The 24,530-nt window shown below is 41.6% G+C and overlaps 1 protein-coding gene across 1 annotated transcript in view; it reads right to left on the bottom strand.

The window, feature by feature from the left end:
• AKAP13 (A-kinase anchoring protein 13) overlaps positions 1 to 24,530 on the bottom strand; it is a 243,512-nt gene that overhangs the window by 143,913 nt on the left and 75,069 nt on the right. The window contains exons 2-3 of the mRNA XM_083371301.1: positions 13,467 to 13,510; positions 6,015 to 6,165 (exon numbers count right to left, since the gene is read on the bottom strand). Of these exons, the coding sequence (XP_083227427.1) occupies positions 6,015 to 6,165; positions 13,467 to 13,499 (184 nt within the window). The 5' untranslated portion in view covers positions 13,500 to 13,510. The remainder of the gene's footprint in view (positions 1 to 6,014; positions 6,166 to 13,466; positions 13,511 to 24,530) is intronic.

The following is a 24,530-nucleotide window of genomic DNA, read 5'->3' as shown; positions in this document are numbered from 1 at the left end:
ATCAGAAAGCTTTTCACCTGTCCCATTTCAAGAAAAAAACCTGAAATACTATATCAGTGATGGCCAACCTTTTAGAGACCGAGTGCCCAAACCACAACCCAAAACCCACTTATTTATCGCAAAGTGCCAGGGGCCGCATCAGCATTGTGGTGCCCTTAGTGGGGGCAGGGAGGTGCCTCTGAGTGCCGCCTCTGGCACGCAAAAACCAGGGGTGCAAAAATGGGCCAACCTGCTGCAAGGCGCAAATACGGCCGCCGTGGCACCACAGGGTGCAGACACAAGGCGCTGCAACACGCAAAAATGAGGCAGGGCGAGTGAGTATCACGCAGGCACTAGCCCTGCCCCATTTGCAGCACGTGCATGCTCACGGCCCCGTGCGTGCAGACACTCATGTAAAATGCTTCCCCCTCTTTTCTTCCAGTCCGCTAATCGACGATGGTTGGTGACTTCTGCTCTACCACCTCTACTCAAGTTTGCTAGTTTTGGGGTTTTTTTAAAAAATCCCATTTATATCCCGCCCTTCTCCGAAGACTCAGGGCGGCTTACAATCTAAGAAGCACAAATCAATGTGCTTAGCAATAGCCTTCATTCTATGTATATGCCTGCTTATTAGGGCTTTCGCGCCCCCCCCAAGCGGCATTTTTACAAAGTCAGCTTATTGCCCCCAACAATCTGGGTCCTCATTTTACCTACCTCGGAAGGGTGGAAGGCTGAGTCAACCTTGAGCCTGGTGGGACTCGAACCTGCACTAATTGCAGGCAGCTGGTGTTACTTAAGGAGCCATTAGCCCACTGCTCCACCAAGGCTGCTTCGCCTCCTTTGTGCTGGGCAGGGCTCCCTGATGGACCTGCTGCTGGCAGTGGCACATGTGCCAACAGAGGGCTCTGAGTGCCGCCTCTGGCACGCGTGCCATAGGTTTGTCACCACTGTACTATATGGTTTCAACATCTCGTTTGCCATGATCTTGTGCAGAACCTCAGGAGACAGTGGGCATTTTTCAGTTTGTTTTTTTTTAATCAGTCCTTCTATATTTTTTTTTCAAGTATTACTATTTACTGGAGTTGGGCAGGTAATCAATTTAAGTAGATTCTTATATGGCTCTGCGCATGTCACATCTGCTGAGATGCCATATTATTGATGCTTCAATGCATCGTAGCTGAGTCTGTGAACCCAAGTCCACCTCCATCCAGTTTAACCAGTGAGAAATGCTAGCGTCTCTTGGAGAGAAATCCAGCAATCAGACTTGACAGGAAAATAATAGAGAAGCCATTCCATTCGTGCTGATGTTTGGCCTCCCATCCAGCTGCACTCCATTCAAGTAGACTGTTTTTATCACCCAGCTGCTTGGAGACACAACACTGTTGTGACTAAACAAGAAATATTGGCGGATTCACTAGAGCATGACTTCACATCCTATCCAGCCAAGCGTGGCATCCAGCCTACTCAAGATCAACTCTTCTGAGGACTCAGATCTCAGATCAGACAGCAGAGTTTCAGCAACTATCCCAAGCTTCTCTAGGAACCCCAGTGTAGCATCACTTCTGTGAATGATCGAGGGTAACCATATTAATTGGACTCCTGGAAACATTACGATGTAATAAAGCGTGTCATATATAGAGGAGTATTCTGAGGTTCGCTGAAAAGCACAGAACAGCTCTAATATATTTCTTGTTACCTTCTGGGAGGAGGGGGCTCCGTGGTTTCCGAAGCAGAACATCCAGATTCAGTCTGAGGTTTGTTCCATACAATATCAACCATGTGAACACTAAAGCTTCCTCCTTCCGTTATGTATTCAAGATGGACAGCGATGAATATTTACATGCTACTTCTATGTAAGGGTGTAGGTCTATACATATGTTGTATACAGTATGTTTTAAATGAGTGTTATGTATGTGTGCACTTTGAGAGCAAGCAACTAAATTTTATTTTTAATGTGTGCCGTTGTGCCCACAGGAAAAAATGACAATAATCTAATCTAATCTAATCTATTTTATTTAAATTCTGAGGATATTAGTTAGGGAAGCACTAACATTTGTTCATGAAGATTTAGCTTGGAAACTCTTTTCCATTTGAACTGGCAATTAAAGACATCCTTAGATTATAGAAGAGAATATTTGTAGCTCAGGGTTGAACTGTAGGGTCCTTGTTGCTCTCTGAGCTTGGTGGGCAAACAGAGTTCATAAAAATTGACTCCTGGCAAGCAAGCAATTAATGAGGGAGGGAGGGAGGGAGGGAGGAAGGAAGGAAGGAATGAACTATTGCAATTGCCTGGACTTCCATGGTCTCACAGTAAAATTCCTTAGAAAAATTACTTAGTCTCCAAAATCATACAAGGATCTGAAAAGAGGATTGAGAATGTTATTGAGGGGGAGAGTACTTGGTATGTTTCCTAAGGAAGTGTCTTATTAAGCCAAGGCCATATGACTATTACCGTACTTTCAAGCAACTTGTTTACTCATTTGATGCCTACTACAAAGAGTATTTTATCAAAGGAGGAAAAAAACCCCACAATCTCTAGAAGACACATAAAAAGGTAATAGTTCTGGAGAATTATTTGAAATTAGCAAAACAATAGTAAAAATAATATACATGTGTGCATATCATTATTAGGCACAAAGGTGCAATAGCAACAGCACTTAAGACTTATATACCACTTCATAGTGCTTTACATAATAGCAATAGCACTTAGTATATACTGCTTCACAATGCTTTACAGCCCTCCCTAAGGGGTTTACAGAGTCAGCCTTTTGCTCCTAATAATCTGGGTCCTCATTTTAATGACCTCGGAAGGATGAAGGGCTGAGTCAACCTTGAGCCATAGGATTCAAACTCTTGGCCACGAGTTCAGTCAACCTGCCATACTGCATTCTAGCACTGTGCTACCACAGCAAAGTGAACATTCAAACCCAAAGTTGAGAATCTTTATTCAGAAAAAACTGTTGTGAGGTGCACTCTGAGTTTGGTGTTTTCTTGGAGGCATTTCATTACCAAATAAAATAATAAAATAAATAAAATAAAATAAAATAAAATAAAATAATAAAATAAAATAAAATAAAATAAAATAAAATAATAATAAAATTAAATTAAATTAAAATAAAATAATAAAATAAAATAAAATAAAATAAAATAAAATAAAATAAAATAAAATAAAATAAAAATAAAATTAAAATAAAATAAATAAAATAAAATAAAATAAAATAAAATAAAATAAAATAAAATAAAATAAAATAAAATAAAATAAAATTAAAATAAAATAAATAAAATAAAATAAAATAATATAAAATAAAATAAAATAAAATAAAATAAAATAAAATAAAATAAAATAATAAAATAAAATAAAATAAAATAAAAGAGCCTTGGTGGAGCAGTGGGCTAATGCCTCCTTAAGTAACACCAGCTGCCTGCAATTAGTGCAGGTTCGCATCCCACCAGGCTCAAGGTTGACTCAGCCTTCCATCCTTCCGAGGTAGGTAAAATGAGGACCCAGATTGTTGGGGGCAATTAAGCTGACTTTGTAATAATGCCGCTCGATGTGTGTCTGAAAGCCCTAATAAGCAGGCATATACATAGAATGAAGGCTACTGCTAAGCTTGTAAGCCGCCCTGAGTCTTCGGAGAAGGGCGGGATATAAATGGAATTAAAATAAATAAAATAAATAAATAAAATAAAATAATAAAATAAAATAAAATTAAAATAAAATAAAATAAAAATAAAATAAAATAAAATAAAATAAAATAAAATAAAATAAAATAAAATAAAATAAAATAAAATAAATAAAATAAAATAAAATAAATAAAATAATAAAATAAAATAAAATAAAATAAAATAATAAAATAATAAAATAATAAAATAAAATATAAAATAATAAAATAAAATAAAATATTAAAATAAAATAATAAGAAAAGAAAAGAAAAGAAACCCCTTAGGATGAATTTGCTCCTGATGTCTAATCTTAGCCTCTGGGGCCCTAACTGGAGCCTGGGAGAAGAGGGAGGCCATGGGCTACTAGAGACCTGATTAGACCATGAATGAAAAGGTATGTTACACACAGCACTTGAGCAGCTTTTACATTTATGTTTCCATTGTAGATTTTTGGCATCATCCAATCAAGACCATTTCTCCGACAGACCACAAGGGTCTTCATCTCCATTACTGCCCATCTCTCATTGGTTATTAATCCTGTAGCGCTCAAAAAAGGCTGAGTCACTTTCAATGGTTGTCACCGAAACCGCTTCAAGGCCCAACGTCAGCCCTTCATGACACAAGTCAATTATCGGGGCAAGAGACCAAAGCAGGCAGCAAGTCAACAGAACCCCGGGAGCGGGGGGGGGCGCAGTTACTGACCCAATTGGGTCCTTCAAACTCTCAGGACTTGGCAAAGGTCAAAGGAGAACAGAAGGGTCAAAAGACCCTTTTCTTCTTCTTGGGCTGTTGATTTTCATAGGGCGTTCGCTTTAAAAAACGAGCTGTTCCCCCCCTCCCTTGTTACTTTGAAAAGTGTAGGGACATAAGAACGTTTGTCTCATCATGAGTCAGTTCGCTGGTCTATCAACATCTGCATTGTTTTCCCAGACTGGAAATGGCTCTTTATTGTTTGAAAAGAGAGTCTTTCCCAGTTCCATCAGGAGGTGATGGGGCTGACCCCATGACACTCTGCAAAAATGACTGAATAAAATTTCCAGTGGACAATGGGTGGGGACGCCACTCCCTGCCTCTCCAATGAGTTGAAGCAGCAAAATTATCCAGAGCAAAGGAAATGACAACATTCAGCTCTTGGTAATGCAAACTTTGTGCAGAGCCTTAATTTCAGAAACATCTACCCAGTTCCTCTTGCTGTTTGCAAAACAAACCCTTACATTTATCCTTAATACGATCCATTAAAATGGACACATCAGATGTAAATGAAATAAATGCTAACAATTATGTTTCCTAAAGGCCTAGCAAAACATCAAGAATTGTCTGTTATTAGCAGTTAAGAGAGAATTAATTAGGCATGTTTCCAAAACAGACAGCACTCTGAAATGGGAGAAAGAATGAAAGAAAGAAAGAAAGAAAGAAAGAAAGAAAGAAAGAAAGAAAGAAAGAAAGAAAGAAAGAAAGAGGGAGGGAGGGAGGGAGGGAGGGAGGGAGGGAGGGAGGAAGGAAGGAAGGAAGGAAGGAAGGAAGGAAGGAAGGAAGGAAGGAAGGAAGGAAGGAAGGAAGGAAGGAAGGAAGGAAGGAAGCCATCACTTCATTAACACCAGCAATTCTTTTAAAGCCCTACAGTTTTTCTAGAATGGGCAAAGGGCACCATCTTCTCTGGATGCCATGCTGTTTTCCAAAACAGTTTCCTCACCGGTGATGTCCCACCCAATCTGTGGAGGCTCAGTGGTTCAGGATGCTTGCCATCAGCTTGTTGACAATGCAAGTTATTCGTTCAAGAAAAACTTGTTTGGTGTCATAAGGCCAACTCTGTTTTACTAATCTGGATTTTGGGTTAAAGGTTGTTGTGTGAACTCAGTTCCAGAAACTCGGTTCTCCATGGTGTAGGAGCTCATGTGGTTAGGATGCTAAGTTGGAGGTTAGCAAGCTTGGGTTTGAGACCCGAGTGCTGCCGTGGGGCGGGGTCGAGCTCCCGTCCCTCACTCCAGCTCCTGCTGGTGGCATGAAAGGAACCCCAAACTGGGCGTCCCCTGGGCCATGGTGACGTCACAGGCTAATCCTTTCAAACTGGAATTGCCTCTGATATGAGTGCACAGCTCTCCATGGTGTTCACTTCTACTTTCTATTCTCCCCTTTTTTCTGATAAAGAAGTCATTTGCTGGCAGTACATGTCCTCTACAATTCTCCCCAAATTATAGCCCAGTTCACTACCGAACCATACTTGCTCATACAATGCCCTGGCCACAATGCTGCTCCTAAGGGGAGAGTGCCAATTTTGTATTCACGCTTCACTCAAATGCACGGACCCCAATGCAGTAAGAGCTATAGGAAGGGATGGATAGGTTTTATGCTATCTATTTGTGCAAGCTTACCTGGAGCAATGGTTTCCAATCTCCCTGAATCAAGCTTCCTAGTGCTGGTGCAGTGCTGAAGGGCGGATCCAGTAAAAACGAGATAAAAAATTACATCGTCACTTTCAACGTGGTCATCTTCAGTAAGCAATATGGTGATTATGCAGTCACCCTAAGGGATCCAGAAATGAAAGGGAAAGACAAAGGTAGGGGCTTTTAATTTTAACTAGATTTTAACATCCATTGACAAAACAGGTGCATTTAGTAATAGGAGCCCTGGGTGCAATCCCAAAACATCTGGAGCCCTACTAACTTAACAGCTGCGGCGATTCACTTAACAACTGTGGCAAGAAGGGTCGTAAAACAGGGCAAAACTCACTTAACAAATGTCTTTGCTGAGCAACATAAAATTTTGGGCTCCATTGCGGTCGTAACCTGAGGACTACCTGTATTTCCCACCCACCCAATCAGCCTGTTAGGAACACAGCCTCATCTATGAATCCTTGTGCAAGGCATCCCGGTTTGAACAAATCCAGAATTTTTGCCGTCCAGGAAGAGTTTTCCCATTCGCAGCAGTAAGGTTGCCTTGAGCTCTGAAAGAGCCATTTAGTTCAAGCGTGTTTACTTTCCCTGGTTTATTATTACCCAAATAATGTCATCTGTTAGAGATCACTACCGGGCAAGGTGATTATTATAACCCCCTTCACTTAAAGCAGCTAACAAATGACGAGCTGGCCTTGCCAAGTCTCATTTGGAGAAAAAAAAGGCTCCCGAGATCAAAGCCAGTTTCTGGCCCAGACAAGCAAACAAAAGGATAAGTTAATTTCGTTCCTAGTTTGGACTGACTAACATTGACTTGGCTTAGTGCCCCGCTGCCAATGAAAACAGATCATTTTCCGCCATTCGACAGGCGCTAAAAACAGTCAGCTTTCCTTGCGAGTCACAAATCTTTCAGAAAAGGTGTGTCTGGAGAGGTGTGGAAGGATTTCTAAAAGGGGACTCTCTAAAGGCAGGATGCGGTGGCTCAGTGGGTTAGGACGCTGAGCTTGTCGATCAGAAGGTCGGCAGTTTGGCGGGTCGAATCCCGAGTGCCGCGTTAACAGAGTGAGCGCCTGTTACTCGTCCCAGCTTCTGCCAACCTAGCAGTTCGAAAGCACGTAAAAATGCAAGTAGAAAAATAGGAACCACTACGTTGGGAAGGTAACAGCATTCTGTGCACCTTTGGCATCTAGTCATGCCGGCCACATGACCACGGAGACGTCCTCGGACAAGCGCTGGCTCTTTGGCTTTGAAACGGAGATGAGCACCAGCCCCTAGAGTCGGAAACGACTAGCATGCATGTGCGGGGGAACCTTTACCTTTACCTTTAAAGGCAGGAAAATGGGGTTTCAAGAGGGTTTCTACTGGTTGAAAAAGCAGGTTTCTCTCCTCTACAACTTTGTAATTATTTACTAAGCTTCTTAAATGCCCATCTAACCTAACTGACTCTCACAGAATTCTGAAGTTTTGATTAAAGGAACAACCTGTCAGGTGCAAGGCGTCAGGAGCCAGGATAAAGTTCAGAAGGACCGTAAGTTTATCCCATGCTATTTATACACAAGAATCTGATCTACTAATGGTCAAGGTGAATAGGCGTCAGATAAGAGACAACAGACTTCAAAGGGGGCTGGACTTAGGTCTCTTACAGGGGCGTAGAGCAGGGGTCTTCAAACTTGGCAACTTTAAGACTTGTGGACTTCAACTTCCAGGATTCCCCAGCCAGCCCTGGCTGGCTGAGGAATCCTGGGAGTTGAAGTCCACAAGTCTTAAAGTTGCCAAGTTTGAAGATCCCTGGCATAGAGACTGATAATGGCTTTTACCCTGCCCTCTGGCTCAGCCTGGTCATCCCCTACGAAGTCCAGTATTAGGGAACCAATATGGAACTGATGTCAAAATGTCTTTCTGATATAAAGGTCCATCCACCCAATTTCACAGCCCATCACTAATTAAGTTCTCTTTGGTAGAAATATCATCAGGACATATCAAGGGAAGACACTGGGAGAAATGTTGGAAATCTATTATTATAGGGTATAACAACAGAGTCCTATAAGCCAGGGGTCCCCAACCCCCAGTCCGTGGAGCAGTACCAGGCCACAGCATGCTGGCAACCGGGCCATACAAAGCCCCATCCGCAGGATGCGGGCAGCACACAAACCCCGCCCCCTCCGGTCCGTGGAAAAACCTCTCTCCACGGAACCGGTCCCTGGTGCCCAAAAGGTTGGGGACCTCTGCTTTAAGCCAAACAGATTTTCCCCCTCTCTCATACCAAAGAGAACCAAGAAAGGACAATCCTTTTTTTTCCCTCCTCATGGCTTCCTCTCTCTCAGGGCTATGATAATGTTTATATAACTGCTCTTGCATTCATTATTCAAGGTTATCTCCATACTCCTTTCCTGGACAAGGTTATTTGCTCCATCTGTGTTCAAGAACATTGGTGAACAAAACATTTGCATATAAACTGGGCTGCAGAGCAATTTAGGACCTAGTTCTAATAATCTTAGTCTGGGACTTAATTAGCCATAATCAATCTGCCGAATTCACTAGAAGTCATGGAGTTGGCTAATAACTTGATGACATTAAAGGAGTCTGGACATAATCATGGAAGACAATTCTATCCAGGTTTATCTAATATTACTTCTAGATTCAGGGAAGCGTGTCTCCCAATTCAGGTTGCAAGGGAATAACAGCAGAGAGGGTTGTGTCTCCATCTGCAGGTGAGCACTTCAGAGCCGCCTGGTTGGCAGGACAGAATACTGGACTAAGATGGATTTTGGATTAATCCAACCAAACTCTTCTGATAGACTCCAAGTACCAGCAACTAGAATAGCCAATTTGGAAAGGATACTGAAGTAGGAGAAAAGCAGGAAGGGCTGAGTTAAACAAGACATCAGCCTTGAGTTATTACGTTTCCACAAATGGTCTAAGTCAGGGGTCCCCAACCTGCGGGATGCAGCCCCGTACCGGTCCATGGCCTCTTGGCCATGGGAATGACTGGTGAGTGCGCGCACTTCCACCCACACACGCTAGCGCCACTGCAAGGAGGCTAATGGCCCTGTTTGTGTATGCCTGCTGGTGCCAGCATCACCACAGGTGTGCACAGTTCTGTTTGCGCATGCACACATGTGTTAGTGCCACCACAGCCCGAGCGGCCCATTTGCACATGCACATGTGTGCACATGTAAATTTGCCTGCTCCTCTCTTTCCCTCCAGGCCTCCAACCGGGAAAGGTTGGGGACCTCTGGTCTAAGTCCAACTCCTCTTGAATTCCATTAACCTTTATCTGTCAGCAATTTAGTATTGAACTTTAGTTAGCAGATTCTTGTGTAGCGTTTTGAGTAATGAATCTTCTGAACTGCAGCTTAATGTATAGTCCTGATCCTTTGCCCCTGACACCAAGTCAACCAAAGAGAAGGAATTTGCTTATACAACTGACTCAAAATGTTTGGCCAGGTCAATATTTTGCTATGGGAACACCACACCAAACTATAGTAAGTCTGTCTGGGGGATTCTGGGAATTGGTCCACTTATCATAGAGTTGCTGAGGTTGGGAAACATGGGGTCTTTTGTATGGGAATCCAGAAGACCTTTTACTGAACCACGTGTCCTTCCTGATTACAATTAAGCCCAACATTTCTGTTGTTAAGTGAGACAACTGTTAAGAGATTTTTGCCCCCCTTCTACGATTTTTCTTGCCACAGTGCATCACTGCCGCTGTTAGGTTCTTCTGAACTGCAACTTAATGTATGGCCCTGATTTGCTGAGCCTGACAAAATAGGAGTTATAATTGGAAGTTCCTTCTGGATCAGAAGAAAGAGCAAAGTTTTCTTTCAATCTCATAGCTCTTCAGAGAAAGCCAATTGCCAGCAAGCAGGTTTGTGAGGCACGGATCATGCAAGGATCATGCAAGTGGAAAATGTTGTCGTTTGACACATGTTGTACCACTTAAAGAGAAATGTCAGTCTATTTCCAATCTCCAACTAATTTAAGGAAATCTACACGTCAACACAACGGCTTGGGCTGTTTTGCTTTAGACTGAAAGGCAAGCTTTTTCATTATTATTACTAAATGCAGAATGTCAAACAGAAAACAAATACTCAACACTTGCTCATAACACATTCATTCTGCCTGATAGCGTTGGATGATTAATATCAAACTGCGAAGTTACCGGGGACAGTTGGCAACCCTTCACCTCACAGCTGGTTATGAAACTGTATCACAGATGCTCAAGGACAATTTTCCAAGAAGGTGTACATAAAAACCTCTCTGACACCTTTCATCATGTTCTTTGACAAGCAGGCAATGGCCAGAGGCAACATTTATTCAGAGCGTGCGTCCAACTTCGTAGGAAGGGTTTGTGATATATTAAAATGGCCTGTTGTTTTTGATTCAAAAGTGCAATGAAGTCACACGGAACGTGACTTATATTGTTGAACTTTTGATAAAGCAAACCAGCTAAAAGTTATTTATTTTTTTTGAGTGGGGAACTTATTCTAAAACACCCAAAAGAATAGTTTTGGGGAGGGGGGAGAGCATCCATTGTCCTCTCATGGGGAAGACTTGGGACTTTCAAAGTCTTCTAAACCAGTCTTTCTCAACTTTGGCAACTTGAAGATGAGTGTACTTCAACTCCCAGAATTCCTCAGCCAACAAAGCTGGGGAAAACAGGGACAGGAGAAGAGGTTTTGGGGATCGGAATTAAAAGCTGAAGGGTGGGTTTAACAGAGGCCACTGGGTGGCACTCCATTGCTCTCATCCAAGGTTGAGAATGAGAAAAGTTCAGCAGAGATGAAAACTGAACTAGGTCCGGAATTCCCCTGAAAGAAGCGTGTAACAAGCTCCACGGTTCAATCCAGACGTTTTCTAGCCTTGAGCTGGCTGAGGAATTCTGGGAGTTGGAAGTCCACAGTCATAAAAGGGCCAGGTTTGAAGACCCCTGACATTGAACATAGAATCATATGACTGGAAGGGGCCTCAGAGGTCTTCCTAGTACAATTCCCTTCTCAAAGCAGCAGGCTTCTCCAGCAATGAAGCACCCACAACTCTAGCAAGCAAAGTATTCCATTGGTTAATTGTTCTCAATGTCAGGAAATTTCTCCTTATTTTTAGGTCAGATCTCTCTTTAACAAGCTTTGAGCCATTGTTTCTTGTCCTGCCCTCTGGTGCTTTTGGGAACAAGTCAACCCTCTCTTCTCTAAGACAGGCCCTTAAGCACTGGAGAACAGCTATTATGTCCCCCCTAATCCTTCTCTTTGATAGTCTAGACCAGGGGTAGGCAACCTCAGCTCTTTTATGACTCATGGACTTCAACTCCCAGAATTCCTGAGCCAGCCAAGCTCCATGAGTCCATGAGTCATAAAAGAGCCGAGGTTGCCTACCCCTGGTCTAGACATACCTAGCTCCCTCGATCTTATTCTCCAAGATAAGGAATTAGTGATTCAAACCTATAAGGCCCTTTTTTGTTCTCTCCTCATCCATTCACACAAATCCCTCTTGGCATTATCCTTGAATTTCCTGCACTGCCTCTTCGGCTTTCCAAATAATTTCATACAAAAAAGGATGACAGACGAGCAGCTAGATCTGCAGTTTACTTCTTATAGAATCACCTTCAGACATTTGCTGATGCAGTCCTAGTTGTAAAAATAGAGTCTTCCTTTGTCATCCAGGAAATATTTGCCTCCCACCTCTCCATTTGGTTACGTCTTGCCCCAAGATAAATAATGGATCAAAAGAAGCCCAGCTTATAAAGCATTCTTTTTTTATCGAATGAGATTAATAAAGGAAGGCCATGTCAAAAGAGAAGGAGTGGAGGTTCATTTCTTCAACATTCCAATCAAATGTATTCCAATCAAACACATCCAGATACTCAACGCTTAAGTTTGACCTTTTCTGTGGAGATCTTAAGTTTTCCTGTTGTTTGATTTATCTATTGATTTAAAAGATATACTGAACCATGACTCAAGACGATTATCATTCTTGGGCAAAGTACATCAAGAATGCCACCCCATATTGCAAATAAACCCCATACATTGTCAATAAAAAAAAAGAAACTCATAAGACAACATTTCAACAGCATATAGCTGGAGTTCACCAATCATATACTCGGTCTCTTAAAATGTGGGTCAACAAGGTTGGGGTCATCTGAATCATATTTGTGGGATGGAGATATGCACGCGAAAGAGACTTGTTCCAGAGCATAGGCAATGTAACAAAAAGGGCAGGGCTCCAGGTCCCATCAAATATCATTGCTTCAAGGAAGGTACCTGGAACATGCCCATTTTGTGAGAAGATGTAGGATGGGCAGAGATGATGTTTTTATTGTAGTAAATCACCAGGAATCTGTAGTTAAATCAACAGGTTCTAAATGTGATCTCTTAAGAGGTGAGGTTGTCAAAACCTCACAGAGATTTGGGTCTTTTGGAAAGCGAGGGGAAAAATTGTACAGGAACTTTAGCTCTGTGCTTGAGAAGGAAGTAGGGGAGGCAAAACAACTGATCAGAAACCAGAAAGTATCAGGTATGACAAAGGACTCAGAAAGAACCCTTCTTTTGACTGGGTTGTCCTTCAAAAGGGCCAGGGAAGGTTGTGAACAGGTTTTCGTGATTGTGTTCTTACATCCCACAATAATCAAGTACTATTTCTGGAAACATTGTGGTGCCTATTTCTTGACCCAGCCTGCCTTGAAGGGCCAACAAACCCTTATTTTCTGGTGCCCAGAAGATGATTAAGATAGTGGCTGAAAAGGCAATGAAGTTAAAGGTCTATCTGCATCAGGGTATCTAAGGAACGCTCTGAAGAAAGAGGAGAACAAGTTCCTGTTTGCAAAGACAGCAGTTCACTAATTTGCTCACCTACGTCCTGCTCACAAGCACTTGAGCTGAAGCACAAATTTTGCCAATGCCCTTCCATCCATTACACCACAGGTTCTTTTACACTTAAATATTTGAAAAGCAACATGGCGGCTGGGTTGGTCAATAATTCAATAACATAGAAATATCTTTAGTACAGATCTCAAACTATTACATTAAATGTTTCCTCTCTTTCCCCCTTGGTATTTACTGTCTCATATTTAAATTAATATGATTCTTATTATATCAATTAAATAAAAAATAATTCTTACATTGATCAATAATTTTTAGTTTATACATATCTAGTTGTTTTAACATTCAATCTTTTTAGACAATTAATGCCCTGATTAGTTTTTCCCATTTTTAAATTTCCCATTAATATTTAAATTTAACGTTTGATATTTATAATTTCCAAATTTTAAATAACCCCAATTCCCTTTATCACAATTCATCACAATTCATCACAAGATCTAATGTTCAGGATAGGTTTTAATTATTAAAATCATCCAACTGAGAGTATGTGATTCAGTGACTGATGCACCATAACTCCCCAAATGGAAAATGTAAATTGAAAAATGTGTTTACTCACATATAGTGGAGCTTGCTGTGGATTAAGTTTCATGACCCAAAACGCTAAGGAGAAAAATAAAAATAAAAAAAAATTAATCCAACAAATACAAAAGATTATTATTAATAATAAAAACAATTGACAGCTGAATAAAATACCCTAGTCTTCTCTTTGGCTTATCGTTTCAGCCATTGGGGCAAGAATTAAGGAAGCAATAGAGGGATTCCTTGACTAATTAAGACCAGAATTTTTATTGCTAAGCCAGGCAATTGTGAGTCGTACAAGACGTTACTTTTTTTTGACACCGTTGTTAAGCAAAACACCAGTTGTTTAGTGAATCATGAAGTCTTTAAGCAAATCTGGCTTTCCCCATTCACTTGGCTTTTCAAAAGCCATCTGGAAAAGTCGCAAATGGTGATCACATGACCCCAGGATACTGCAACTATCATAAACACATGCTGATAATTAAGTGGTTGGATGTTGATCACGTGACCATGATGAAGATGCTGCGACACCCATAAGCAGGGGTCTTCAAACTTGACCCTTTTATGACTTGTGGACTTCGACTCCCAGAATTACTCAGCCAGGCACTGGTTGAGGAATTCTGGGAGTTGAAGTCCACAAGTCATAAAAGGGCCAAGTTTGAAGACCCCTGGTCTATATACAAATGCTTGGAGCAGGGGTCTTCAAACTTGGCCGTTTTATGACTTGTGGACTTCAACTCCCAGAATTCCTCAGCCAGGCACGTGGGAGTTGAAGTCCACAAGTCATAAAAGGGCCAAGTTTGAAGACCCCTGCTCATAAATGTGAGGAGTCCCTAATAAGTCACTTTTCAAACAGTCAGTAAGCAAATGGCTGTAAAATGAAAGATTACTTGTAGTCTTAAACATCTAGAGAGAATTGTCCCGGATTCCTATTGCTAACAAATGTGTTTGACTTTTTGGTGGCGGAATGTTTACAAAACTCTTTTTTTTTTATAAAAGGAAAAGCAAATGAATCTTGACCATTTGTAAATGTTTCAAATGTAAATCTTGTTAATCAAAGGTAGAATTCCATCCAGGCAACACCAAAACAGTTTTGTTTTTGTTTTGTTTGGGTTTTTTTTTTGGGGGGGGGGGGAAGAAAGAGAAAAAGATGGCTGTTACAGAATGTTAATGATGTAGCTTTGTATACATTATCCTCAAATCTCAAAACGAGAAGTATCTGTAGACACGTGCGCTCCGAGTTACTCTGAGTTTGGCCAAGAGAACAAGGCCTACGCTCAACAAGACAGAGTTAAGTACATTTTTAACAAATGTGTTACACTGTGCATAGCTCTCTCTCAAAACATATGGCCTTGCTGGCGGTCTGTAGAGTTCAGAGAAGCCCTCAAGATTTGTCAAACGCACAGACGCTTTAAGATCCAAAAAGCATAACCATACTTGGTGTTCTCTTTACCTTGATGGCTCCAAGCTCAGGCAAGCCTGATTATTAACTGCCCTTTAAACATTTGCAAAAATCTGATAAAACGTCTCCTTGTATGGCCGTTGCAGAAGAGTGTCCTAACAATTGTTAGTGATACGGTTCTCGTGTTTCTTCTTCCCAGATAAACTCTGCAGACAATTTGCCCGGGTACTTTTAATAAAATAAATTCTCTGCTCTGGCAGCATCGTTCTTTTTTTTTTTTCTTCTCTCCCCTCCCAGCCCCCAACCCCACTTCCTCTGATGGTAGCAGGGGTAAGAGTAATAGCAAGAGGTGCAGTTTTATGGCTAGAAACACAGCCATCCTGGATGCAAAAGATTTTCATCTAAAAGATTGATCTAAAAAATAGATTCAAGATGATGCCTAAAATTGTTGATTTTCTAACTTAACGATGGTTGGAGATGGTGGGACTTGTGGTTTCATGTAGCTCTGGGGGGATAGTGGAATATTAGATTGGGCAAGTTAACAGTTAACAGAATAACAGAGTTGGAAGAGACCTTGGAGGTCATCTAGTCCAACCCCCTGCTCAGGCAGGAAACCCTATAGTACCATTTCAGACAAGTGGCTGCCCAGTCTCTTCTTAAAAACTTCCAGTGTTGGAGCATTCACAGCTTCTGGAGGCAAGGAGTTCCACTGGTTAATTGTTCTAACTGTTAGAAAAATTTTCCTTACTTCTAGGCTGCTTGTCTCTTTGATTAGTTTCCATCCATTGCTTCTTGATCTGCTTGTGCTGCTTTGAAGAACAGGTTGACCCCCTCTTCTTTGGGGAAGCCCCTTAGATCAGGGGTCTTCAAACTTGGCCCTTTTATGACTTGTGAACTTCAACTCCCAAAATTCCTCAGCCAGCGTGCCTGGCTGAGGAATTCTGGGAGTTGAAGTCCACAAGATATAAAAGGGCCAGGTTTGAAGACCCCTGCCTTAGATATTGAAACACTACTATCATTTCTTTTCATTAAACTAGACAGCACCCTTCAATTCTGAAGATGTTCAGATGTTCTTCCACCTCAATCCACATCAAACCTAAGAGTTAGGAGAAATCCATGGGAAGCAGCTGTTATTGAAATACTACTGAACTAGAAGGACCAACGGAGGAGGAGGGAGGAGGAGGAGGAGGAGGAGGAGGAGGGGAGAACTTAGTGTCCTAGGTTTATAATGGTTAGGCTCTGGATTTAGTCTTTTGCAATATATTGAGCTTCCTATGTTCCAGGGACAATTGAAATCCACAGCCAAAAGGTTTGGCAAAGATCCCAGTGTTTATACCCAATATGTATTTTTTTTACATTTTTATCCCACTGCTGGTCAAATCAAAGTCATTTAGGTCAACGTTCATTTTCCATCAGTAAAGACTACTCTTTCATATCCCTCATTTTTTCTTTATCTTTTCCATAAAATTTGTCTTTTGAGTGTCAAGTATATGAAATCAGGACCATGTGCTTCCTTCCTTCCTTCCTTCCTTCCTTCCTTCCTTCCTTCCTTCCTTCCTTCCTTCCTTCCTTCTTCTTTTTATTGACTTTCACTTTTTTACTAGAGTCTTTCCTCTATTTTGTTCTTCTCATTAGGGTAGTTTTAATTTTTCAATTAAAATTTAAGACACCTGCCTTATTTTTTTTTAGAGACTACCAGAAAGCTATGCTGGTTCCTTCCTGAATTCAATTAAGCTTTTCTTACATTTTGGAATTCCAGCTGAGCATCAATTATCTTGGTTTTAAATCATTTCCATGGATTGCAGAGAGCTACATACCTCTTGATCATTTCTGTACATCTCTTTTTCATCGGTTTATTGGTCCACGATAAGAACTTCGAAGGATTCCTCTCTTTTAAAATTCAACAAAATCACCCTCAGTATTTTTCTCAGCTCACCACTTCCCTAGATGTATTTTACATCTAGGAATGAATGTGGCCACCCATAATTATTTTATGGAGGAATCTTATGGTCTTCTAGATATAAAAGCAACATTTCTCCCAGTCCATTCTTCCTCCCCTGCTATAAATGACAGGATCTCACAGCTTCTCTCCTTTTCACCACTTTTAATTCTGTTCTTCTTCACAAGCACTCTTATCACCCCATTAATAAGTAACAAGGACTTCTGGCATTGGCTATATGCCAATTGCAGACCATGTTCTTTTTCAAACGTTGGTATGGATCTTTTTTCATACCCTCCTCCTTCTCATTTTTTGACTTAAAACAACCAACCGCTTCCCCAAGACTGTTCTTATTCCTTTAGCGCTTGTTAAAATATCATGATTCTTCCCAACCAGCTGCTCTCCCCAAGGGTTAGTTTGAAAGCTGTTTTGCCTACCTCCTTGGTCTGCTTTAGTTCAAGTGACATCCGTCCACCTTGTCAGAAGTTAGGTTGTCCCAAGTGGACTCAATAGGAAGCATGACCAGATGAACTAATTCTATTCTATGGTGGGGCTGCGTTAACAGAAAGTCTGAAAGTAAAAAAATCTCCAGCCAGCTCATTTATCACGTGGTAAGTTAGGGAGGATCCTGTCTGAAGAAGTTTTTTTTTCTGTTCCCATAATGCAGCTGTGGGCTATGCCGTCTCTTATCTGACCATTCCCTAGGCAGCATTCCCTCCTACTCTTCCAAGGTTGTTCTGACACTCCATTACAGTCCCAAATCATTCCCAGGTGTTAACAAATTTAAAACCCCGCCTTCTGGCACGACTGTCCCAGCCACACACAGTGAGTCTCATTGAATCTAGCTGGCTCAGTGTGTGGAACAGGTAGCATTTCTCATCTCAACTTGCTATTTGGTATTTAGCTTCCAGGATTGGCCATTGAATTCAGAATAGAGCTGGGAGGTCTTTTAGTTCAACCCCCTGTTCAAGCAGGAGACCCTATACCATTTCAGACAAGTGGTTGTCCAGTCTCTTCTTAAAAACCTCCAGTGTTGGAACACTCACAACTTCTGGAGGCAGGCAATTCCACCAATTAATTGTTCTCACTGTTAGGAAGTTTCTCCTTAATACTAGGTTGGTTCTCTCCTTGAGTAGTTTCCATCCGTTGTTTCTCATGTCCTTCCCTCTGGTGCTTTGGAAAATATGCTGACCCCATCTTCTTTGTGACAGCCCCTCAAATACTGGAATACTGCTATCATGTCACCCCAATCCTTCTTTTCTCTAAACTAAAAGGTAAAAGGTAAATGTAAAGGTTCCCCCGCACATGTGTGCTAGTCGTTTCCGACTCTAGGGGCCGGTGCTCATCTCCGTTTCAAAGCCGAAGAGCCAGCGCTTGTCCGAGGATGTCTCTGTGGTCATGTGGCCGGCGTGACTAGACGCCAAAGGCGCACGGAACGCTGTTACCTTCGCACCGTAGTGGTCCCTATTTTTCTACTTGCATTTTTTACGTGCTTTCGAACTGCTAGGTTGGCAGAAGCTGGGACAAGTAACAGGCACTCACTCTGCTACGCGGCACTCGGGATTCGACCCGCCAAACTGCCGACCTTCTGATCGACAAGCTCAGCGTCCTAACCCACTGAGCCACCGTGTCCCTTTCTCTAAACTAGCCATACCCAATTCCTGCAACTGTTCTTCATATGATTTAGTCTCCAGGCCTTTAATCATCTTAGCTGCTCTTCTCTGAACTTTTTCCCAAGTGCGGAGAAGTGCATTTATTTTATTTTTATTTATTTTATTTTAATTCCATTTATATCCCGCCCTTCTCCGAAGACTCAGGGCGGCTTACAAGCTTAGCAGTAGCCTTCATTCTATGTATATGCCTGCTTATTAGGGCTTTCACACACACCCCAAGCGGCATTATTACAAAGTCAGCTTAATTGCCCCCAACAATCTGGGTCCTCATTATCCAATGACCCTTGGACAATCATGAATATATGTTGCCTGACTCCATCAGAATGCTGGGTGGTTACAAAATAAAGCAATAAAATATAGACAATGAGAAAACATTGTCATTATCATTGTTATTACAGCATCTTTGAATTACAGAAGACAAGTGGTTCCCTCAACAGGCAGGCTCTGCACTATGAAGGATTTATAGATGATAATCAGTGCCTTGAACCGCACCTGGAAATCTACTGGCAACTACTGTAGCTTGTAGAGGGGTTACATGGATCCAGCATGGTGTGCTATAACTGCCCAGGCAACTGATTTCTGTACCAGTTGCAGCATCTGAGGGATCTTCAAAGGCGTCCCTTGTATAGTGTATGCAACATTCCCAATACAAGGGAATCAAAGCACATCTGAAGGACTTCCTGTGAAATTGTGGCATGAAGCCCTTCCTAATCACATTTGTCATGTGCTACAGGAATAGGAGCTGGAAGTCCTGAAAGACCTAGATGGTTCAAACACCCACAATCTCTCCATCTTGTCAGGGTTGACCTGAGCCCATTTCTCTCCGTTCAAACCTGTGTAGCCCCAGACAACGGGACAAGAGTTTGACATCACTTAGTCAGCCCAAACGTTGAGATGCATGATGCCTGACCTCAAGCCTAGAGATGCCCTCACCGAAGGACAACAATAAACAGGGCAAGAAAGTGCCGAGGCACCCCACATGTCAAGAATCTCTGACTTGATATCTTCGCTTTGCCAACACTGATGGGATCCAACTACTAGAGAAAGGAACAGAGCCACCAAAACACTTTACCCCCCACCTAATTCCCATAGACTGTTTAGAAGACTATCGTGGATCAGTGATCCATTGCTGCCTCCATAACACTAAAGCTCTCAAAACTGCTCTTATTTCAGGGATAAATGCGCCCTTTCCAAGTTGAGAGATGATAATCAGAGTCCTCTGAAAATTGTTTTCTTGTCCAAATGCAAGCCGAGCATTTTATTTAAATGCTTCTAATATGTACGAGTCTGCAGCCACATTCCTGATAGATGATTTGAGCAGACAAGCCAAATGGCAGATGTTGGACAAATTATTTTAAGTACAGTTATGTATGGAAATAGACTAGAATGTTATATAGTGCTTTTCGAAGCATCTAAGGTTGATGAGGCTTAGCAAGGAGGAACACAAAGCAACACGCTGCTCAGGTTTGCATGCCAACCAATTTAAGAACAGATCTATGCAAGAGAAGGTTGCACTGGAATAAATGCCAAAAAGGGGAAGGGTATATGAAGACGTATATAACACACAGTTGTGCAGGTATTCCTCCACTTACAACTAATTGCAATTAAGCCCAACATTTCTGTTGTTAAGTGAGACCTTTGTTAAGTGAGTTTTGCCCTATTTTATGACTTTTCTTGCCACAGTGATTAAGGGAATCACTGCAGTTGTTAAAGTTAATAACACAGTTGTGAAGTGAATCTGGCTTCCCCCATGGACTTTGCTGGTCAGAAGGTTGCAAAAAGTGATCACATGACCTTGGGACACTGCAACGGTCATAAATATGAGTCAGAATCAAAGAAAGAAGGGACTGAAGAACCATTTGTCTGAAATGGTATAGGGTTCTTGCCTGAGCAGGGGGTTGGACTAGATGACCTCCAAGGCCCCTTCCTGTTATAAGTCAAGGACTACCTGTACTCCAGATTCTAATTCTACGGGAGCACAGAATATAGTTCTATGCTCAGAATTCAGCTTCCAGTCCCTTTAGGGAAAACAAAGCAGTTCCTAAATCATTTGTTTGCAAAGATACCCTTGAAAAGTTTATGAGAGATACTGGAAAACATTCAAACCCAGTGAATTTGAGTAGGATTTACAGTGGTTTAGCGGATAATGAATATTTTTACGTAGGTATTTTTTTGTATTTTTACAACGTAATCCTGAGAATGCTTGCTAAAGGGCAGGGACCCAGGTTGAGCTACACCTCCTTATTCCTTCCCTTGTTGGCTGGTGTAACCCAACGACAGCTGGAAACTTAGCCATTCTCCACTCCTGCTGTTAGCTACCCAATCTTTCAAACAAATAAATAACAGTTGAAAACCTTTTTCCCCCCTCAGTAGTAAAAAAAACCCAGCAGTTTCCTGTTTAAATCGATCTAAACATGTCTCACCAGGTGGCAGCACCTGGCCAAATGTAGTTGGGCTCATCAGCATCATGACTGATTAGAAGATGGATGAAAATCTCTTAGAAGCACAAGAGGTTTTGTCTCGGAAAGTCAGGCAAAGTACACAAAAGCAAGCATGGGTAAACTATTTCTGTATGGTAGCCAAGAAAACGACATAGGCACGTTTGTGAAGTGCCCAAGCGTCAAATCACAGATTTTAAGGTTTGCATGGGTAGATGTCTAGGAGTGCAATAAACTCTCAGTTTAACAGATCTAAATTTATCAGACTTTGAAATACGTTCAGGACATTTCTCATTGGAACTTCATTTCCATCTGACAAGTTAGTGCCTGTCAAACCCCAGGGCCTGTCCCTTAAAATGTTTACTTCAGAAGTAAACTGATTCAAGGGGGTGTAAGTTTTCCTAGTCGGATAAATCAAAGTTTCATAAAATTGTCACACACACTGATTACAAAACCAAAAAAAAAAAAAGCTTTATTCACCACAAAGCACTGGTCAAGATGACGGATCAACCTGGAATGGCTATGATGAACCATTCCAAGCAGCTGGATAGGTTTTGGAGTTGGAAAACCCCTGGTTGATACAGGGAGAATTTCCTGGGCAAAATAAAACCAAATAAGGAATCCCTTTGTTCCTAACCAAGGTATTCAAGCAAACAGCAATGGTGGGGGCCAAGGGGAAGGGGAAGAAACACTATAGATGGATGGTAGGAAAAAGAGGAGGAAGTACCAGCTGAAATGTAAACAAAAAAGCAATTGTACTGCATCCTTGATGTTAAATAAGGATGTTTTCAAAGGGGAAAAGGAACATCACGAGGCACTGGGCAAGACACGGAAGCATTCTGACTCCCCATTCAAAAAACAAAATGGATCGAAAAGCTTTCTTCCCTTCACTGGCGGTCTTAAAAATTCCTAGTAGATAAGTCTTTCAGTGTGATGGACCACCAGTTACTGTTTTACTTCTGGAAAGCAGCACGCTGCTCGTACTAGGACAGGCAGAGGGAACTTTATTTCAGTCACTGACCAATGAAAAATGCAATCAATCAGCTCACAGGGGTTAGAATTCAAGATAATACAGGGTCACAAGAAGCAATGGGTTGATGCAATCAACAGCGGCTTGAGGCAGCTTCTGCTTCTTGCTCAACTTTAGATCCAGCCTTGGGAAGTACGAATGAACAATGGCAGAGAAACTAGACTATTGAACTAGGAAGACAGTTTTTAAATCTTGATTCAGGAAGTGACCTCAGGAGGTCTATGTCTTGGGGGGAGGGGGGGGAAAATATGTTGTCTGCAATTGCGGAAGGCACGCATATGTGAGCCACTTCTGAGCTGGTTAGATCTGCCACATGCCAGAGGATGCCACCCAGACATTTTCTTCCCCTTTCTCTTCTACCCACAAAGTAGACCTCTTTACAAACACAGGAGGAAAACATTAAAAACTCTCTCCCGTTCGATAAGCAACGTGTGCTTTTCTATTTTAAAGACATAGGCTGAACTTTCCAAAATCTGGGTGCTAGATGGATTTTTTAGTTTTCGTTTTAAATCCTCCCCTGATTTATTTCGGTTAGATTTTCAAAGTGTTTTTAATAGACAGATGAGATAAAGAGATTTGAAATCGATCAATAAATATGATGCCTCTGACAAAATTCGGAAGGCAGCAGGTGAATTCACCAACCGCAGCAAAGCTACCTAAAATAGCAGAACTACAACGAAGTAGATGTCAAGATTATGCACAGTAACCATTCATCTCAGATGAACCCTGGCCAATAGACACACATGTATCTGCAATAAAATGATAATATCAGCATAAACCCGTGGTCTGCCTGGGCCACCCAAATGAGCTTAGCCCCATCTGCGAGATGGAGGCAACACACAAAACCATGCACACACACCCCCATGCCGAAATACCTTTCTCCACAGAACTGGTCCCTGATGCTCAAAAGGTTGGGGGCTGCTGTCTTAAAGGATTGTAGCAAGGCAGACTTTCTCAATGGGACACCCCAAATGAGTTTTAAGATAAAAGCTCCCAGAATTTTGAGCAAGCAGGTCCAAAAGGACTGACGTCAGACAGAAAGGATCTCTAAAGCGCTTGTTGTTAGCTGAGAAGTTGTGTCCGACCCATTGCGACCCTATGGACAATGTTCCTCCAGGCCTTCCTGTCCTCTACCATCTTCTGGAGTCCATTTAGGCTCACGTCTCCTGCTTCAGTGACTCCATCCAGCCACCTCATTCTCTGTCGTCCCATTCTTCTCTTGCCCTCAACCTTTCCCAGCATTAGGCTCTTCTCCAGTGAGTCCTTCCTTCTCATCAGGTGGCCAAAGTATTTGAGTTTTAGCTTCAGGATCTGGCCTTCTAAAGAGCAGTCAGGGTTGATCTCCTCTAGGACTGACCGGTTTGATCGCCTTGCAGTCCAAGGGACTCGCAGGAGCCTTCTCCAGCACCAGAGTTCAAAGGCCTCAGTTCTTTGGCGCTCAGCCTTTCTTATGGTCCAGCTTTCACTGCCATACATTGCAACTGAAGCGCTACTAAGTTAAAAAAAAAACTAATTCCCAACATCCTATGCAGACACGGAAAACCATGCTACCTCAAATGAGGGTAGATCCGACTGATTGTAATTGTATTAATTGAAGTTTGTTTCTAATCTTACTATAATAACACTGTAAGCTTCTCGGGAACTCTGAAAATTATCACTCACATCTCTAAGAAATAAGGTACCTAGTGACATTTGCACTATGAGTTATACTACGCCTGACCAAGAGAACAAGGCTTTCACTTTATAAGACATAATTAAGTGCATTTTTTTAAAAAAGAAAAAAAGTTATATTGCATCTCTCTCTCTCTCTCTTAAAACATCCCAAATTTATGGCACTCCATGGAGTTCAGTGAAATCCTTCAAGAGGCTTTTAGATTAAAACAGCAGAACCATCGTCCATGGCGCTCTCCCGTCTCGATGGCGGTGCCTCAGATTTGACTTTAATTGCACTGATTGATTTTTGTTTTTAATTTTATTATGTCAATCCTCTAAGCTGCTAAGAGCAGCAACATGTAAATTCTAGCAATAAATAAACAAATGAAGTTATGGCAATCCAGCAATGAATTCTTCATCATTCAGAGGTTCTAGATAGGCTCATGTATAAAAACAGAGGAAAAGTATCTATGGAATGAGTTCAGTTCCTGGTGATTTCATTTATCTAGCCATAGTTTTCTTGGCAATAAACCAAAAAGTAGTAATCGTTGCTTTCTTCTCTGGGAAGGTGCTTCTCAATCAAACTTATATTCTTCCTTGGATTTCTGATAATCTCTCTTTCAAAATATTCACCAGGCCCAACCATGCTTAGCCTGTTCAAGAATTCTTCATTACTACTCCCTCAAAGAAACTAACTTGGGATTAACCTCCAATAAACTAAATTAGATGTTGGAGAGATATGAACACGCAGAAAAAGAGAGGAATTAAAAAACCACTGAGCTTTATGAAGCTTTGTTATTGCTGTTGTTTTTCTCCTACTGTGTTCTTTCAAATTTCTAGCAAGTTTTAATAGTCCACATTTTATGCAATATATTTCTGGAATGAACATTTCTCTGGCTTCAATCATCAAAGGATCAAAAGTCTCCCAGACCATGCCAGCTACATCAGAAGTGGCACACCTCTTTT

Source organism: Vipera ursinii (assembly GCF_947247035.1).
Source record: "Vipera ursinii genome assembly, chromosome: 11".
NCBI lineage: Eukaryota > Metazoa > Chordata > Lepidosauria > Squamata > Viperidae > Vipera > Vipera ursinii.
This window is presented reverse-complemented; position numbering and strand designations above follow the sequence as displayed.